Genomic DNA, 16553 nt, shown 5'->3' with positions numbered 1-16553 from the left:
GAGAGCTTATTGATCATCTTTCCTTTTTTAACCTCATGTATAAATTATTTGGATGTCATTTATTCAACACTTTATGGGACTGAGAATGCCATCTTTTCATCCTCTGAAAGGTCATGGTCGTATCAGAATGGCCTGAATCCTTAGCTGCTCTTTGACCTTGACTTTTGTCTGTGGTTTGTCCAAACAAGTGTTATTGGTGCACATATTTAGCCATGCCAGTGGCACATCTCAATATTATTTGTGTTCAAATGCTAGAATGCTAACATGCTAGACTGATGGTGAGCATGGAAACCATTACCTGTTAAACATGAGTATGTTTGCATTATCATTGAGTATAGCACTGTGCCAAAGTGCTGTTGACATTTAGCTCAAAACACTGCTGCCCCAAGCACAGCCACACAGCTGTAGACTCTTGTCTTGTTTAGGCTCTGATAATGGGCATAGTGAGCAGAACTGGTAGTAGGGAAAGACACTTGAAACACACTTGAAGCCCATTTCTGATATGAATAAGCCTAACAGGTCAGTGTTAAAATGTGGATTGCTTGCTTTCTGTAGCAGTCACTCCACACCTCATAGTGCTGAACAGAACAGCATTGTACCTCCTCCCTGCTGTAGCTGTAGGAAACCTCAGCCTGTACATGAATGAGCCGTGAACTTATGTTTGGCTGAGGACAGCGGGGCTGATATGGCCCGACAAGCGAGATACCAAAACATCCTTTGTTGAATCAAAGACCAGTGGCAGCAAGGTGAAGTGTGGGATTAGAGCTGCTCTACTATTCTCCTTTTGTCTGATGTGACCTGCACAGAAAAAGCCCTCTGGAATAACAGCCTGTGCAGCAGCTGCAGTTGGACCGCATTGTGTTTTCAGTAGTTGGTTAGAACATCTGACAACAGACACTGGACAGATGACCCATGAAAAGCAATAAATGAAAAGCTTTTAGAAATTCTAACCACTAAAGAGATCATCATCAAATCTAAAACAAATTTCACCTTTTCTGAAACATTTCACCTGGAGTGCCAAGGGTACTGTCTATCTGGAATGCAGATTTAAGAGTTTGAGTTGGCAAGTCAACACAATTCCTGAAAATTGGGCGTGGACCAAGGGCAGACAGATTTAAAGCAGGGATATAATTTGTTCTGCAGAAGCTCTGACATGCTACTTGTGTTATTTCTTAAATCGACTGGCCGTGACTCTATTACAAAGCGGAGTTGTCTCCCAGTTCCTGTTTTGGTTTTCAAAGTGAAGTCTTGGAACCTTTGTTAATTCTTAAATGGATGGCCTTTTTTGTCCTAAAACTCCAGAGTGCAGTGAAGGATTTGCAGAGATTAAGTACACATAAAGAGTAAAACATCCTTAAAGAAAGTTTGACTTTTTGAAAAACACTCTTATTCACTTTTTTGCTGAGAGTTGCATGAGAAGATGCAGCTTATATATGTTCACAGTAAATATTACTACTGCAGCCAGCAGCTGGTTAGCTTCATTCTTCCACTTTGGTTTTTGTACAGGATAAACAAACTAGATATAATGTGTTAATTAGTAAGATTTAGAGGCACTGGTAGGCAGTTTCTTACCTTTCAAAAGAGCCAGGCTAGTTTTTCTCCCTGTTTCCAGTGTTTATGCTAAGCTAACTGGCTGCTTCATATTCATACTTAGTATTCACCATACGAGTATCAATCCTTTTATCTAGTACTTGGCAAGAAAGTTTAAAGTCTGTTTTCTAACATTGCTTTAAATAGCACAGAAAATGACTACCCCATTCATGTGATGCATAAGTTACAACAGGTTCTGTATAGAAATTTTTTTGTTTTTTCATTTTGTCAAATCATCATTTCGTGCTGGCGGAGATGATTTAGTGTTGCTGATTATGACAGCCTATAAATGTGGGTTTTTCCAAGCTGAAGGCCTTCACATGTGAGCAGGAGCAGGTCTGTGATGACGACAGCAGTTGCTGTTCCCAGTAGATTTCCTCTGCTGTGGCACATCAGCTTACTTAACAGCGTGTATTACAGGCTGATGTTCTTCTTGCCCAGATATTTTCTTAAATTAACACTCAGCCACATGGGAAAAAAGTTTTCTGTGGTGCAAAGCAACTTTCTGATTTTTGTTGCTACTGAAGCCAGACACCCATTGCATTACATTCATTGTCATTTTCAAGCTTTTTCTTCTAAATTCTCGGTTACGTGACAAATCTTTAATGCCTTGTGTATTTTTATCTTCTTTTTTATTATTTTAAGTCTGTTACAATGTGTTGAACAACACACAAACCTCCTGTGGAGTGTAGGAGGAATACTGGAGGTGCATTACGCAGCAACCCTCTGAAAGCCCAGGGTCTTGCAGCCGCGGCTTACCATAGAAGGAGAATATGCCACTCTGCCGTTTCCTCCCCCAGTGACTAAAGCAGGAAGTGACCACACTGAACACCCACTTGGCAGGGTTCACTGGTGACTGATTTCCTGTCTGTTACCCTGGGAGACCAAGAAAGGCAGTTCAGCAGGGCTCCATTAAAGCCAATTAGCGAGAATGCATTCTAAAACTGCATCAGAAGCCAACTCCAACCCACCAAATGTCACTAATTATGGTGCTTTTTTAAAGCTGAAATTACAGGAGCGGGGTGCTGTTTCTGTGTGCTGTAGGAACTGCATCGTCATCTAACTCTCACTTTCTTATAGCTGGGTTACTGAGGTTATGAGAGGGGACGTGCCGTTGTAGCCACCACAGACTAGTAACTTGGGGTTTGTTTTCTAGTCAGCCCACCAAATTATAAATCTCTCAGTTTGGGGTATGTTTGGGGTTTTTGGTTGGGGATTTTTCCCCTGGCAAAAGTCCACATGGCAGACTTCCCTTGTCACACACCAGTTAACATAAACAGCATGTAATTAATGCCCACATAATACAAAAAAAGTCCAAACAACGGCCAAAACCATCCAGACAAAATGCCCAGTTCCTATACACAAGTCCAGAATATGGGACTGAAGGAACCGTCCTGTGTTTGCGTTTCTGACCAAACCAATGCCAACCCACTTTGTGTATTGAACAAGGACTTGCTGCAGCCGCCAGTTCAGCTATGAACAAGAATTTTCCTCATCTGATTTCCTTCTTTGTTCAATATTCTAACTCCTCTAGGCTGCTGATAGTGTAGATCCCAGTCCAAACCCGAGCCACAGCCCAGCCTCCTGGAGACGACAGCTACCCAGTAGCGACTCACACCATCTGGGCAGCTCTTATGACCGGGCATCCAAGACAGCAGGGACCTCCTCCAGAGGAGGGGAGCTGTGGTCCAGCCGGGGCCAAGGGTCAGGGGCCAGAGCGGAGGGAAGGAGTGGAGCGGGGAGCCGGCCGTGGAGCCATCGTCAGTCTGATTATCATTAGATTGCTTGGGTCTGAACAGGACGTCTACAGCAAAGAGGACAGGTAGGCTCTGTTTTTTCTCTTTGTCCCTTTTCTTGTCTCTTCTGACTCCTGAAACTCGTCAGTTAAGGGAAACTAGTGTTAATTACCCTTGTTGCAATGATGTCACATCTCTTTAGGGGCTTTCACATCAGATTGACAGTATGAAGCTGACCCGACACTGCTGTGACATACTTTACATCCATCTGCAGAGTGGTGGTTTAATAAGTAGAGTGGCGCCCCCAGCGGGAAGCCCCAGCTGAACTGTACTGTAGCTAAACAAATCTAGAGAGAAATCCTTGGAAACACTTTATTTTCTGTAATTTCCAAATATTTCCCTGATAAGAGAAGTCTGTCATGTACTACAAATTAGGGGTTTATAACTGGAAGCTTCATTCCTTTTGAATGCTGACAAATTTTTACATTTTTATACGTTTAGCAGGTCTACTGTGTATTAACTCTAAGGCTCTCCAAGTTTCTCTGGAAATTAACTGTAATAATTTTAATTGGAAGTGTACCAGTTGAACGCAGTCTCTATTTTCCCCATAATTAGTGCCAAATTACCTTTGTTCTTTCTGGCAAACTTTCTACGAAATTGTGGAGCAATCATGTTTCCAGAGAAGATGACTAGCTGTGATAAAATATCAAAATATAAAAGATGAAATAAGATCTTTTTCTTCATTTTTCCTTAACAGCACTCCATTAAGCTCTCAACGGCAAAAGCAGAGCCAAACACCAGTCTCCCATCAACTAATGGCGACACCTTTTACCACCATCTCCAACAGACAACACCTGCAGCTTTTATAACAAGCTAAGAAAAAGAAAAATAGCAGTTGCAGCCATATAGAGCAACAAACCACAGATCTGACCCTGAGCATACAATGAGATGTGAACAGCTATCCGGAACTTTCTCTGTCCCAAAAGAGGCTTCAGTGGAAAGACAGTGCCTGTACAGTGTCGTGGTGGTTGCCCCACCAGCCCATGTATCCTCTTCTGCTTTTTATGTTGGATGTATTATAGTGTAATCCCGAAATTTGACAAGGGAGAGGCTGGCATGCTGGGGACGGCTGGAGATTTTCCTGCATGCCAGAGAGAGTTTAAAGAGAGTTAGAGGAAGAAGGACTCAAACATTGAGAATGCCTTTCTCCGAGGACCATTACAGCTGGATTTGTCGCTTTTGAATCATAATTGCAACCTTTTCTTGATCGCTGAAAAACAACCCAAGCTGCTGCAGTTAACACCAGTACGACGTTAAAGATGCATCTTCATCTCACGGGGCTGGATCTTCATGCAGAATACTTCACAAAACTAAAGGATCTTTACCTTAAATGTGACCAAAAACAGGAAGCGAATTACCCTCTTTGAAGAACCATATCATAGGTCTCTTTTTCTTACTGAGCTCATTTTTTCTTTGACAATTCAGTCAGACCATCTACTTTTTCTTTATAATTTTTCTCACGCATATATTCATAAACCATATAAACCATACAAACACATGCATAAACAACAAGTGAACACATGCACATTTCTAACTTTAGGTTTATTTTTAACCGGTGTCACCGCTTTCTGGCATGCAGTGACCTCAAACTGGATTTAATTTGGGGTCTAAGATGTTGAGTGAACATTTGCATGTTTCTAAGTAATAAATGAAGAGCACTTGAAAGATTATGACTCAGCATGCACTCTGCTTAAAGGATTGCTGGTTGGCCGCATTTTAGGAGTACGCACACATACACACTCCCACACACACACACACACACACACATTATTACTGACAGACCGGGACCTAATTTATGCTTTTTGCCATTTTCATCAGTTGTTTTGATTCTTTGTAATTCGCTTCCTGTTCTGCATCATCCCTTCCCTCTCTGCTCAACCATATCAAGACAAAAAGATCGTAGTTTGCACGTAATGAAATGCAATGCACATGTAGAAAAAAAATTTCCGGGGGGGAGAGCATTGTTTATAACCTCAAACCATGCTACAGTTTCCATGGTGCTTTGTTTTACAGCTGTTGCAACTGTCCTCATTCATGTATTTTGAGAGAGCCATAGCAAAATGGAGTTTCTGTTTAAACTTTGGGACTTTGGGTTACCAGCAAACCTGGCCTGGCAGGGCGGACATCTTATTCAGTGCTGCTGTAAATACTCTGTACACACCAGCCAGTCATAGGAAAGAGGGTTGGACTTTTAACAACAAGGAACTGACAGTCCAGCTTGTATGTGACTGGATTCGCCTTGCGAATCGTCCCAGCTTTTCTCTCCATTTCTTATTTCTATAGAGGTGTATTATTTTGTTACATCCTAAAATATCAACTCACGGTTGGCGTGTTGGAGCAATCTCTAATCGGTGGGGGCCATAACAGCAATGGGGGTGCCATAGAAACAGATTTAGTTAGCGGCCAGTAATGAAATAAGTTGTTTTCATTGAGGTAAATGGTGCATACCTACGACAGAGACCTCACTGACGTTGTCAAACCTTTTCTGTAAAGTTTGAGTCTTTCAACAGGCTCCTGCTGGATTTTAGGTTTAACACACAAGATGAACCGCAGTATGACAGATGATGTAAACTTTGATACGAGAACAAAATGTATGAACGCAGCTGAATGACCAATTGCTTAATGGCTTGATGCACCAATTCAACACGACAGCATTGTTTGTTTCCTGAATCTAAATGGCAAAGTAATACAACCGCAACTGTGAACTCTGAACATATGGGATCTGCTGAAGAACTGGGGGACTTTTAAAGCCTGCTCTCCATCTGGTTGTTCTGCTGTGATGTATTTAAGTGCTGTTGAGTCAGACCCTGCTGGGGATGATGTGTTTCAGTCTTAGTACATTTCTCAGTTCTCCTGTATTCTACCAGTTGACATCTAGCTGTAATATTTATTAGTCTCCATGTATGTACAGGTTCTTTTATTGTGAAGAGGTCTGCCTGGTGGCAGGAGCCCAGTCTGTCGCCGCTTTGTCACTTTACTGTTTATGCAAGCAGGAGATAATATGCAATCATACTGTCCCCCCAGTGCAATGTCTGTAACTATGTCAGTCATCATGCTGATCATAGGTGGTGACTGTGTGGTGATATGTCCAAACTAAAATGTTTGTTTACCTTCAGAGTGCACATTTTTTCACTAATGTTAATTTTCATTACTTTTACCTTTTGCTAGAAAATATCAACAGTATGTTAATCTGTGCCTTGAGATACAGTAATCAAGGTAGGTTTTCCCAACATGTTTAGACTTGCACAATATTCTTCCACTTGCTGAGCAGATAAATGACATGTAGTATGGAAAGGTTGCATTTTTTTTAACTTCATATATATTTTTTACATTTGGCGTGATCGTTATATGGAACATTGTAAAAGGTATTTTGGTTTAAGCGTAAAAAAGGGAGGGAACTCCTCCCTGAGGGACGTCGAAACAAGGTTCCCTGAGGAAAAAACTAGATTTTTGTAACCCAACTTTAAAGTACCCTTTTAAAGAATATAGGCCGCACCACCTAAAAAGCTGTGTCCTCTAGATTGGTCTGTCAGAGTCGCAGGGTGCAGCTCAGCCTCAGAAAGGATTGCCATGTGGCCTCTTCATGGCCGCTGCTGGCTTTATGATAGAGCAAAAACAGACCAGACATACTGTTCAGAGCTCTTAGTGCTCATGCCAAGACTTGATGATCATATAGTCCTTCTCTGTTATTGTTTCTACTACCAGTCTTCTCATTTACCAAGAGGAAATGCTGTATCTTCCCCAATCTCTCATCTTTTTAACCAGTTCCAGTTTTCCTTTTAGTATTTCTGAGAAGCCAAAAGTCCCTTTCCTTTCTTCTTTCTTCTTTCTTTGTTTCTCTGCATCTTCCTTGGATTCTCATTTCCTAAAGGGAATGTCGTGGTTCTAAACAGCGGTGATATGTGTTGTTGGTTAAGAGAGTTGTTTTATTGAAGGCCAGCGTCCTGTCACCAGATAGTGATGGGCTGCTCCCTGGGTAGCTGAAAGGTCAGAGGTCAGGGCTGCGTCTAATCTTGTCTGTACGTCTTGGCTCAGGGCTTCTAAATACAGGAGAGAGGAAGACGGACTTGGCGGTGATGTCCTCTTTAGGGATAATTAAAAGAGACGAGGCTATCAGATGTCCAGTTCTGCCAGCACACATGCCGCCAGAGATGCACGTGGTCGTTCATCGGTGTGTGATGTTATTAATATGTCAGCGAGGGCTCTTGTTCAAAGTTCGACATGCGAACTGGTTTGTTGTAAGCTGTTGCAGATCCCTGAGTCAATTGGTGCTGAATGAGTAATGTGCACGTGTGTTTGTCAGAGTTGGCATGCAGAGGCAGGGATTGTTTTTTATTTATCTTTATGGCTGACATCACTGTGGGTCAGGATTACTGTATATAGCAACTTGGTGATGCAAGTGCTAACACCAATGCCCTCCTCAACCCTCATCCTGCCTTACTGCCTCATAAATTTTCTTGTGTCACTTCTCTCCTTCCACCCAGTAAAAGATTCTCTAAGATGCAGACAATCTAACGGTTTCACTCGTCCTTACTACAACTAAACTGTGCAAGCGCTACCATTTGTGTTTGTGTCTTTGTTTGTGTGTCCTTTCTTGTCTTTTGCCCCCGGCACCCTGAAGAGAGTACTCGAGTTGGGGCTCCCAGGAAGAGCCCAGCTGTTGGAACCTGTAGGTTTTATGACATGTTGGAGGGTGTTCCTCCTGGAGACCAGCTTCAAAGAAAGCAGGGCTTTTTAAAGGGCAAAGTTGAAACTCCATCCTCCACTACACATGCTTCCTTTCTTCCTTACAAGGCCCTAAAGTACACTAACCCCACCACCAACCCGGCTGCATCCCCTCCGTCCATTGAAACCTAGCTCGACTCTTCAGAATAAAGACCAGTTGTGACTTTTCGGGCATCGTGTCACTACTCACATGCCACAGGTCTTATTCGTTGCTTCCAGTGGCGAGAGCCTGGATAGCGTTGACATGGTGGAATGTACTGACTGGTCATCTGGGACTTAAGCGAAGACTTTACAGGTCTCAAGACTTATGGATTTTGTGGCGCTATAAAGAAACGGCTGGGTGCTGTTTCAGAGTTTGTCGGTTTCTGTGATCTGCGAATGTTGGCAGCTTTGCAAACCATTTGTTGAATCAGAGAATCAGTTCGATAGCTTCTGCCAGAGCAGAATATTTCAAACACTGCTGTGGATGATACGATTGAAAACTCCCACAAGGAGGAGAGGTGGTTAAGCAGTGGAGAGAAAAGAGGCTGGTTCTGATTTCCTGCTTAAATACCAGCGAAAGACTTAACAGAAATCCTCTAAAGCTCTTCTGGTGTATGTATAAACATCCGTTATTTACAAGTCATTGTTTTTTTCCCTTTTATAAAGTAGACTAGAATGTACTTAGTGGAGATTGGAGTGGCTCGGTAGAAATGGCTCTCGGGCAGCGAGCAGGCCCTTTTCCTCAAAGGCCTCCATTGTGAAGCCAGGGTCATGGTGTCATTGGGTGGCGTAGGCTGTAATCTGCACTTAACCAGCACTTAACTTTAAGACCTCAAACGACTAATGCCCCATTTAGTCCCCCTTTGTCAAAAAGTTTCCTCTTTTGCGTCCCAGAATTTACTTTAAATCTGTTTTGTGTAGCTGTTTGCTGAATGTACCACAGTCAGGTATATGTTTTTGCACCAGCCGGATTAGAGTATTTACGAATCATGTCACCAGTTAAACAAAAGGAAATTGGCTCAGTTCGCTCAGTGAATCAATCAAGTTCGAACATATTTCTCGAGGTATGACACTTGTTATGCCTGTGTCTCAGCCTTCTAACATAGTGCCAAAATCATTCCACAGTATTTCCAGTTTACAGTGAGAGACAGTGCCAGTGTTTCCCCAAGATGGATGCCCTGTCTCTAAGATACTGAAATAGTGGGGAAATGTTCAATTTGAGGGTTTTCTTTTTTTTTTGTTGTTGTTTTCTGCTTATGTATGTTTTTATTTCTTTGTTAAACAAAAGATGTCTTATTTTGGAAGCTATATCGGATAGATTTTATTTAAGGAAAATCTTGTACTTTTGTAAAGTGGGCCTTATTATTGAAATATATTAAGTATTTGTCCATCTTGATTTTAAGAATGATATTTTTTGCAAGATAATGTATCTTCCTCATTGTTATTACACTCCTGGAGAGTACTGCTTCCTGTATTTTGTGTTTGTTATTTTAATGCGAGACATTTCTCACGACCTGGAGACATGATGACACACCGTGGATGAGAGAAAGAGAGACCGTTTAAAAGAGAGGGAGAGAGAGAAGCCAGGGTTGTGTCATAGTCATTGAAGAAAGAGAGCTGTGTGCATTTTATCAGAGCTGAGCAGGCCTGCTGTGCTGAGTGGTTCACCATGTGTCGTCCCGTTTATTTATCGGGGCTCATTCAGTGCTCCGGCCTCTTCGCTGCTCTGTTCTCCCTCGCTCATAAATTCAGGGTTTGTACATCATCTGTGCTGTATGTTTGTAAGTGCTGCCAAAGAAAGAAGCATGCAGGCCCCAAACTCGCACAAGTGTGTGTTTTATATGTGTATGTATATATATATATATATGAACACAAATCATCTAATAGGAATTAAATGACAACATGTACACCCTTACACACATACATGCACAGACTTTTGAAATTCAGGCCTGTACAATCATTTATAAATTTATGCGCAGAAGAAGGAGACTGACAGACAGAGGTGTCAAACACGGAAATGTATGTAATGAAATCAGATCAAAAGGGTTTTATGATTTATTATTGCTTCTCAGTGTGTCAGTAATGCCAAGCGGATTATGTCGGGAGGCTGTTCTTTTTTTTTTTTGTTTTTTTTTTTTTGTTTTAGACTTAATACATTGTGCATGTTTTAACCTTACTGTGGCTGGCGCACTCTGCATGTAGGTCTCTTGAAGCTGCCAACTGTACAGCAGACCATATGTATTCCAATAAAAATAAAAACCAACCTGTTTGTAACACGTCTTCATGTTGGTACCTGTGTCAGTGTGTGTGTGCGTGTGTGTGCAACTCCGATCGTGTGTAAAACTCAACCATGTATGTCAATTTCTTTTTATGCATTTTGCCAAACAAGCTCAGCAAGTTTTGATTTCATAGCAGTACACCCTGTGTGTGTGTGTGTGTGTGTGTGTGTGTGTGTGTGTGTGTGTGTGTGTGTGTGTGTGTGTGTGTGTGTATCCAGTCCCCTGGTTTGTACAGAGGAACGCGAGAGAGAACAGCAGCTGACGGTATGCAAAATAAGCAGGCAGACAAATGAGGCAAATTGGTCAGGTACAAAGAGGAAAACCACAAGCTGTTGTGGAATGCAAAGTCAGCACACACAGCTTTCTCTTAAACCAGCTACGCCTCGCTTTGTGAAAGCTAGCACCTCTATTCTTGCTACTTTTGGTTACTTTAAATAATGACCTAATCAACACCATCTAGTCTGATAAAGCTGACTTTTTTGTGTGAATATAACCACCCTCCGGTTCTCAGTCCTTTTATTATCTGTCAGTAATGTTCATTTCGGGAGAGATTTTCTGGTGAAACCTTTTCAGTTTTCCTACTTTATCCCATGCTGCCTGGTAATTTCCTACATTTCCCAGAACAGTTTTGGGCAAATCCAGAGAGCAAGCCTGAACGTGTTTAATTGAGCTGCATGGTTTTTTATGTGTAGGTGGAGAGAGAGTGCCGGAGCAAAAGATCAAAATGTTCTGGTCAAGAACAAGTGAGTCCTGGTCCTCACCTATATTCAGGTTTGTTGAGGCCACTGTTACTGAACAACACCTACTGTTTTTCCACATTAATTAAACTAATCATCCCAGTGATATCAAACTGTATTTCACATTCTGTTATTGACAATTGTATTAAAATATAAAATAAGAATTACAAATATAAGACCCCTATGACACAACTGCAATGTTCTGCCAATGTGAAACTATTCATTTACCTAAAATTGTTTCTTTTTTTGGTCTTCTCAGTTTAGCCTCTTGAACCTCCACAGATTTTTTTGAAGTGTTCTTCCGACACAGATTCTCAGCATTTGTGGTGAAGTATGTCATAGAGTCTCAAGAGGGTTTTAGGGACTATCAATAATGTGTGTAATTTCACAACACATAGAGAAGTCCTTCACTTAAGTACCAATACATAGTGTAGAAACACTCCGTCACAAGTCCTTCATTTAAAACCTTAGTAAATTAGTTCTTAATAATACTAATAATTATCAACAAGATACAAAAGTAAAATTAAAGCTGCAAGCAGCGATGACGGGCCCTCGCACCCCTTGCGACCCGCGGGAGTCGCAGCCGGCGTAGCCAAGAGTACCAGAGTCCTCCTATGTCCTCTCCTCTTCTCCCCAGTACACGTCATAGTACAAACACGTTATTTCCTGTTACCAGCAGGGGGCGCCACGAGTAAGGCGGGGGTTTGACATATGGAGCCGTTCAGGGCAGAGCCCTCATCATGCTCATGAAGTTTGAAGATGTTTGGATAAAGTATGTGGATGTGAGAGCCATTCAAAATGTCATGGCAAATTCACCAAATGCCATCGAACTTTGGCGAGCCACAGAGGCCACGCCCTTTAACTTAGAGAAAACTCTGTTATAACTTTTGATCATCATGGTCTTGAGGTGAGGTCCACCAGATATGAAGTTGATCGGGTGAAATCCCTGGCACGAGTTCATCCGCATACCAATGGTGGAAAGCACTCAAATTTGGCCGCCAAAAACAAAATGGCTGACTTCCTGCTGGGTTGAGGTCATGGTGTCAAGAGACTTTTTTGTGCGTCCCGAAGTGTTCTTTTTGTGTACTGATTTTCATCTTTGTATTCCAAAAAAACCCATATGGAGAAGGGTATTTTAAATCTTCAAGGGGGCGCCGTTGAGCCATTTTGCCCCGCCCAATTACAAAAACCCCATCAGAGTCTAGGACCAGCCCCCAAGAACGTGTGTATGAATTTTTAGGATCATAGGAGGTGGTTAAGGTCATTACAAATCCAAACGTAATTTCACGGCGAGGGATCGTCAGTTGCCACGCCGCCACACAGATGCCATTGCACCCAGCTTCACGGCCTTTATAATGTAACTTCACCAAGTAGTTGGGAAGGTTGTAGAGCAGAAACAAAGCCGAGGGTGTCAACTATTAAGGAGCAGTACACTTCAGAGTAAAAATAGGTCATTTCCTGTTACCAGCAGGGGACGCCACGAGTAAGGCAGGAGTTTGACATATGGAGGCGTTCAGGGCAGAGCCCTGATCATGCTCATAAAGTTTGAAGATGTTTGGATAAAGTATGTGGACGTGAGAGCCATTCAAAATGTCATGGCAAATTCACCAAACGCCACCAAACTTTGGCGGGCCACAGAGGCCACGCCCTTTAACTTAGAGAAAAGCCTTGAATAACTTTTGATCATCATGGTCTTGAGGTGAGGTCCACCAAATATGAAGTGGATCAGGTGAAATCCCTAGCACGAGTTCGTCCGCATACCAATGGTATAATTCGCCAAAATCGCCAACTTCCGACCACAATGGCGGACTTCCTGTTGGGTTGAGGTCATGGTGTCAAGAGACTTTTTGGTGTGTCTCGGTATGATCAACATGTGTACCAATTTTCATGCACCTATGACAAACTAAGCCCAATGGGAGGGGGGTTTTGAAAATTTCAAGGGGGCGCTGCGGAGCCATTTTGCCCCCCCCATTTACAACGACCACAAAATATCAAATTTTTCACCAGACCTGATGAGTGTGCAAAATTTCAGGCGTTTTAGAGCATGGGAAGGGGTTGAAAAATGCAGTTGTTTGGGAGGAATAATAATAATAATAATAATAATTAAAGCTGCAAGCAGCGATGACGGGCCCTCGCACCCCTTGCGACCCGCGGGAGTCGCAGCCGGCGTAGCCAAGAGTACCAGAGTCCTCCTATGTCCTCTCCTCTTCTCCCCAGTACACGTCATAGTACAAACACGTTATTTCCTGTTACCAGCAGGGGGCGCCACGAGTAAGGCGGGGGTTTGACATATGGAGCCGTTCAGGGCAGAGCCCTCATCATGCTCATGAAGTTTGAAGATGTTTGGATAAAGTATGTGGATGTGAGAGCCATTCAAAATGTCATGGCAAATTCACCAAATGCCATCGAACTTTGGCGAGCCACAGAGGCCACGCCCTTTAACTTAGAGAAAACTCTGTTATAACTTTTGATCATCATGGTCTTGAGGTGAGGTCCACCAGATATGAAGTTGATCGGGTGAAAACCCTGGCACGAGTTCATCCGCATACCAATGGTGGAAAGCACTCAAATTTGGCCGCCAAAAACAAAATGGCTGACTTCCTGCTGGGTTGAGGTCATGGTGTCAAGAGACTTTTTTGTGCGTCCCGAAGTGTTCTTTTTGTGTACTGATTTTCATCTTTGTATTCCAAAAAAACCCATATGGAGAAGGGTATTTTAAATCTTCAAGGGGGCGCCGTTGAGCCATTTTGCCCCGCCCAATTACAAAAACCCCATCAGAGTCTAGGACCAGCCCCCAAGAACGTGTGTATGAATTTTTAGGATCATAGGAGGTGGTTAAGGTCATTACAAATCCAAACGTAATTTCACGGCGAGGGATCGTCAGTTGCCACGCCGCCACACAGATGCCATTGCACCCAGCTTCACGGCCTTTATAATGTAACTTCACCAAGTAGTTGGGAAGGTTGTAGAGCAGAAACAAAGCCGAGGGTGTCAACTATTAAGGAGCAGTACACTTCAGAGTAAAAATAGGTCATTTCCTGTTACCAGCAGGGGACGCCACGAGTAAGGCAGGAGTTTGACATATGGAGGCGTTCAGGGCAGAGCCCTGATCATGCTCATAAAGTTTGAAGATGTTTGGATAAAGTATGTGGACGTGAGAGCCATTCAAAATGTCATGGCAAATTCACCAAACGCCACCAAACTTTGGCGGGCCACAGAGGCCACGCCCTTTAACTTAGAGAAAAGCCTTGAATAACTTTTGATCATCATGGTCTTGAGGTGAGGTCCACCAAATATGAAGTGGATCAGGTGAAATCCCTAGCACGAGTTCGTCCGCATACCAATGGTATAATTCGCCAAAATCGCCAACTTCCGACCACAATGGCGGACTTCCTGTTGGGTTGAGGTCATGGTGTCAAGAGACTTTTTGGTGTGTCTCGGTATGATCAACATGTGTACCAATTTTCATGCACCTATGACAAACTAAGCCCAATGGGAGGGGGGTTTTGAAAATTTCAAGGGGGCGCTGCGGAGCCATTTTGCCCCCCCCATTTACAACGACCACAAAATATCAAATTTTTCACCAGACCTGATGAGTGTGCAAAATTTCAGGCGTTTTAGAGCATGGGAAGGGGTTGAAAAATGCAGTTGTTTGGGAGGAATAATAATAATAATAATAATTAAAGCTGCAAGCAGCGATGACGGGCCCTCGCACCCCTTGCGACCCGCGGGAGTCGCAGCCGGCGTAGCCAAGAGTACCAGAGTCCTCCTATGTCCTCTCCTCTTCTCCCCAGTACACGTCATAGTACAAACACGTTATTTCCTGTTACCAGCAGGGGGCGCCACGAGTAAGGCGGGGGTTTGACATATGGAGCCGTTCAGGGCAGAGCCCTCATCATGCTCATGAAGTTTGAAGATGTTTGGATAAAGTATGTGGATGTGAGAGCCATTCAAAATGTCATGGCAAATTCACCAAATGCCATCGAACTTTGGCGAGCCACAGAGGCCACGCCCTTTAACTTAGAGAAAACTCTGTTATAACTTTTGATCATCATGGTCTTGAGGTGAGGTCCACCAGATATGAAGTTGATCGGGTGAAATCCCTGGCACGAGTTCATCCGCATACCAATGGTGGAAAGCACTCAAATTTGGCCGCCAAAAACAAAATGGCTGACTTCCTGCTGGGTTGAGGTCATGGTGTCAAGAGACTTTTTTGTGCGTCCCGAAGTGTTCTTTTTGTGTACTGATTTTCATCTTTGTATTCCAAAAAAACCCATATGGAGAAGGGTATTTTAAATCTTCAAGGGGGCGCCGTTGAGCCATTTTGCCCCGCCCAATTACAAAAACCCCATCAGAGTCTAGGACCAGCCCCCAAGAACGTGTGTATGAATTTTTAGGATCATAGGAGGTGGTTAAGGTCATTACAAATCCAAACGTAATTTCACGGCGAGGGATCGTCAGTTGCCACGCCGCCACACAGATGCCATTGCACCCAGCTTCACGGCCTTTATAATGTAACTTCACCAAGTAGTTGGGAAGGTTGTAGAGCAGAAACAAAGCCGAGGGTGTCAACTATTAAGGAGCAGTACACTTCAGAGTAAAAATAGGTCATTTCCTGTTACCAGCAGGGGACGCCACGAGTAAGGCAGGAGTTTGACATATGGAGGCGTTCAGGGCAGAGCCCTGATCATGCTCATAAAGTTTGAAGATGTTTGGATAAAGTATGTGGACGTGAGAGCCATTCAAAATGTCATGGCAAATTCACCAAACGCCACCAAACTTTGGCGGGCCACAGAGGCCACGCCCTTTAACTTAGAGAAAAGCCTTGAATAACTTTTGATCATCATGGTCTTGAGGTGAGGTCCACCAAATATGAAGTGGATCAGGTGAAATCCCTAGCACGAGTTCGTCCGCATACCAATGGTATAATTCGCCAAAATCGCCAACTTCCGACCACAATGGCGGACTTCCTGTTGGGTTGAGGTCATGGTGTCAAGAGACTTTTTGGTGTGTCTCGGTATGATCAACATGTGTACCAATTTTCATGCACCTATGACAAACTAAGCCCAATGGGAGGGGGGTTTTGAAAATTTCAAGGGGGCGCTGCGGAGCCATTTTGCCCCCCCCATTTACAACGACCACAAAATATCAAATTTTTCACCAGACCTGATGAGTGTGCAAAATTTCAGGCGTTTTAGAGCATGGGAAGGGGTTGAAAAATGCAGTTGTTTGGGAGGAATAATAATAATAATAATAATAATAATAATAAACATTAGAAAAACAATAGGGCCTTCGCACCACTCGGTGCTCGGGCCCTAATAATAATAATAAACATTAGAAAAACAATAGGGCCTTCGCACCACTCGGTGCTCGGGCCCTAATAATAATAAACATTAGAAAAACAATAGGGCCTTCGCACCACTCGGTGCTCGGGCCCTAACTAC

At 43.1% G+C, this 16553-nt stretch overlaps 1 protein-coding gene across 3 annotated transcripts in view; it reads left to right on the top strand.

Moving 5' to 3' along the window:
* Positions 1 to 16553, top strand: part of luzp1 (leucine zipper protein 1) — a 56512-nt gene that overhangs the window by 38295 nt on the left and 1664 nt on the right. For 2 of the 3 annotated variants that reach the window (XM_041060412.1, XM_041060411.1), the window contains 2 exons: positions 3125 to 3412; positions 4084 to 10361. In XM_041060412.1, coding sequence (XP_040916346.1) covers positions 3125 to 3370 — 246 coding nt within the window. In that variant the 3' untranslated portion in view covers positions 3371 to 3412; positions 4084 to 10361. Of the gene's footprint in view, positions 1 to 3124; positions 3413 to 4083; positions 10362 to 16553 lie in introns of those variants that run through there. The other variant, XM_041060413.1, reaches the window with a different exon arrangement.

The sequence above is a fragment of the Toxotes jaculatrix genome, chromosome 17, assembly GCF_017976425.1.
Source record: "Toxotes jaculatrix isolate fToxJac2 chromosome 17, fToxJac2.pri, whole genome shotgun sequence".
Taxonomy (NCBI): Eukaryota; Metazoa; Chordata; class Actinopteri; family Toxotidae; genus Toxotes; species Toxotes jaculatrix.
The sequence above is the reverse complement of the archived record's forward strand: the minus strand, read 5'-3'. Positions and strand labels throughout refer to the sequence as shown.